General features: G+C 43.0%; 1 protein-coding gene across 1 annotated transcript; it reads right to left on the bottom strand.

Moving 5' to 3' along the window:
• Positions 1-1,161: 1,161 nt before the first annotated feature.
• LOC124861551 (LHFPL tetraspan subfamily member 3 protein-like) lies at positions 1,162-2,530 on the bottom strand. Its single transcript, XM_047355360.1, has one exon. The coding sequence runs from the start codon at positions 1,711-1,713 to the stop codon at positions 1,177-1,179; it is 537 nt and encodes a 178-aa protein (XP_047211316.1). The 5' UTR covers positions 1,714-2,530; the 3' UTR covers positions 1,162-1,176.
• Between the last annotated feature and the right edge of the window lie 595 nt (positions 2,531-3,125).

Genomic DNA, 3,125 nt, shown 5'->3' with positions numbered 1-3,125 from the left:
GAGTTTTAGAAGATTGTATTTTTCTTTATTGTAAACCTGGATTAGAGTCATTGTATGATTATACTCCAACATAAAGATATCGTGTTAGAAAAAGATGGATAAGAGGGCCCCTATAGATCAAATTTATATGGAAACCCGCATCCAGCAACCCTTTTTATATACATGGTTAATCCTTGTAGGGTTGCTGTTGGGCTGACACCTACCTCTAGCAGTCAGTGGGTCAGAGGCAGGGTCCAAAGGTCACCAGTTAATCAAAGGACATTAATGAGACATACAGATGGAATAACCATACACACTCATAACTAAGGAACCATGACACTAAAATGCATGTTTTTTTTAATTGTAGGAGGAACCTGGAGTACCTGGAGAAAACCCATGCATGAACAGAGGGAACATGCAAACTCCACAAAGAAGAACCTTGATAAGGATTTGAATCCTGGGCCTTCATGCTGTTTGCCAACAGTAGTAACAACTGTATCCCATGCAGCCTTATATGGTACCATAAAATGATCAAATATTTTAAAAAATAGGTCATTTATGATCAGGCTTTTACTAACTAATACAAATTGTACAAAGAACTGTAACACATAGAAGAAATAATATACGGCGTGCTCTTTGATAGAGTAGTTTTGAATGCAACAAAAAAAAATGTAATTACAATACTATCCTTATTTATGTGTCAAAGCACATGTTCCTAAGCTTTTACTATTTTCTTTTATAAACTCAAAAAAGTACATCAATGTACATGATGTATAGATAGAAAATTGTAGGATTTCTTAGTTTTGATGAATTTAATGAACAGTAAAAATAGTCAACAATTATTCAGCATTAGACCGATCAGAGCCGATCAAGGGAAATCAGCCAATTCCGTTTTGTGGTGGATTGATAGGTGAAATTCTTTTAAAGATGAAATCTTACCTATTTTCAAGTCTTGGTGGTGCAATGCCGACAATAATTTATGTAATGCTCACTTCAGTGCTTCTGTGTTTAATATATTAATTAAACACATTGTATTGTAAACTGCCACTTATCAGTCCAAAACTGATCAAATCAGCTCATGAGTAAATATCAAACCAATGCCTCTTTCATGATCAAGGGTTTAAAAAGTTTCCCACATTTAACGTTAGAGACAAAAAAAAAAAAAAAAAAAACAACCAACTAAAGAAGAAAAAGACACTAAGCGCCAAAACATCTTGACTTTTGATTTAGGCTATTCACTTTGTAATTGCAGTGCCAAGTGTTCATATTTAATGGTACAGCAAGGGGATTGAGGTCTCGGAACCTACCTGATGCTGCTTGCATCCAGCCACAGATTTTATACACGGTGGAGGTGCTGAGGAGGAAGAAGAGGCTGAAGCAGCCGATGCAGGTCACCACCAACATCATTGACATTCCAATGAAGAAGGAGGCGGTCTTGAACGCACCGGAGGGGATAGCGGCGAACTCGGTGAAGCTGCCCTGGCAGTCCAGGTCCCTGGAGTGTCCGTCCCCGATGCAATAGTGAAACAGGCCGAAGTACCCGGCCTGCGGGGTGTCCACACCATCCCCGATCCAATAGGGCTGCGAGAAGATGGTCACGTTTACGATGCCAAACAGGATCGTGAAAATGGCCCACAAGAGTCCTATGACACGGGAGTTGCGGACGTAATTGGTCTGGTACAATTTCGCGGCTTCTGCAGACGGTAGCATTGATGCGGCAGATCCAGGTATCATCTTATGCAGAGCCGAAAAATAAACGAAGGTTTCGATCCGTCCTTGCACAAAGAAGGGGACCGAACATTTATCTCATAAGAAGCGTTTCTCCTCCTTTCCTCTTACAGAATCATCGTAAAAATAACAAGCGGGATCGGGCGATCTGTGCCTGTGCATCTGCAACACATCTGTCAGACGGGATCAGCACATGACGTCGCATCCCCTAAAAACCAGGCAGTGGACCAAAGGGAGGAGAGCTTGAACCCTGGATGTGACTCTGACAACTCAAACCGCCTCCCTCTGACTCGCTCGCAGCTCATCGCTGCCGCATTTTGGTGCCCTTGGAAAAATCCCACCGAGAATGAAGGGTTTTCATATGAGCCTCAGCTGCAGGCTACACCTAAAAGCAACAGCTTGTTACACGTAAATGTCTCCAAATGGGACCGCATTCACTAACACGGACCCATAAGCTCACGCATCAAAGCATCCCACCGCGAATTACGCATTCAGATATTACGTCTGCCTCTCTCTTTGCTCGTGAAGCGTAAATATATTCTTCACAGCAGCAGCATCCACAGGGCTCCCGGCGAAGCTGCGAGTCACAGAGGGAGGGGCGCACAGATGGTGGATGCAGAGCCAGTCCGCGACGCGCGTGTACGCCCGTGCAAACGGTGACACACACCTTCTGGAGAACGCTGCGTCAACATCCAACGAACTGACGACACATCGGTGCCAAACACATCAGCACATGCGCGTCTGTGTCAGTTTCAGCTGAATGACAATCTCCCCTTAGCCTTAATACGGAAGCAACACTCAGTACTAACGTGCTCCACAAGCTTCCAGGAGGTTATGCAACAATCCATAAAACTACACGCAATTCCCTGAAAAAAAAAAAGAGCAGACTAAATCCTCACATGTTTTTCTTTACCTATTGAATGCCAGACGAAAAAAACAAAAAACGTTATTGCATTTGAGGCACGGTGCCTTGCTAAATCAGCTGTTCACCCTGAGGACATGTTCTTATTTTGTCATACCACTTATGTAAATGTATCTTACTGGGATTTTATTTCAGAGACCTTTAGTATTACTGTGAAGTGGAAGCAGTGGCAGTTTTTGATATGGGAAATATGGCTCACCACCCAGGGCATTTTGATGTTTTTGTTATGGTCACACACACTGAAACCATTTTATAAAAAGCCAGAAGCCGCATTACTCAGAGATTCTGTCAAACTATTAGAAACAGTAGAGCTGGTTAAAGCTAAACTCCAGGCTCTGAAGGCTTGTGACGTCTGGGAAGAAAAAGAGGGGCTAGTTGAGGTGGGGAGAAATCCGAATAAGTTCAGACAGCTTATACCGAAGATGGCTTGTGGATTCTCAAAGCGTTTAAGAGTGGGCAGGAGGAGGAAAGGCAAGACAAATGAGCTGGAGATGAC

Source organism: Girardinichthys multiradiatus, chromosome 2, assembly GCF_021462225.1.
Source record: "Girardinichthys multiradiatus isolate DD_20200921_A chromosome 2, DD_fGirMul_XY1, whole genome shotgun sequence".
NCBI lineage: Eukaryota > Metazoa > Chordata > Actinopteri > Cyprinodontiformes > Goodeidae > Girardinichthys > Girardinichthys multiradiatus.
The sequence above is the reverse complement of the archived record's forward strand: the minus strand, read 5'-3'. Positions and strand labels throughout refer to the sequence as shown.

Bases quoted from the DNA above. Each gene is read 5' to 3' on its own strand.
- LOC124861551 (XM_047355360.1), bottom strand. From the start codon at position 1,713: ATGATACCTGGATCTGCCGCATCAATGCTACCGTCTGCAGAAGCCGCG.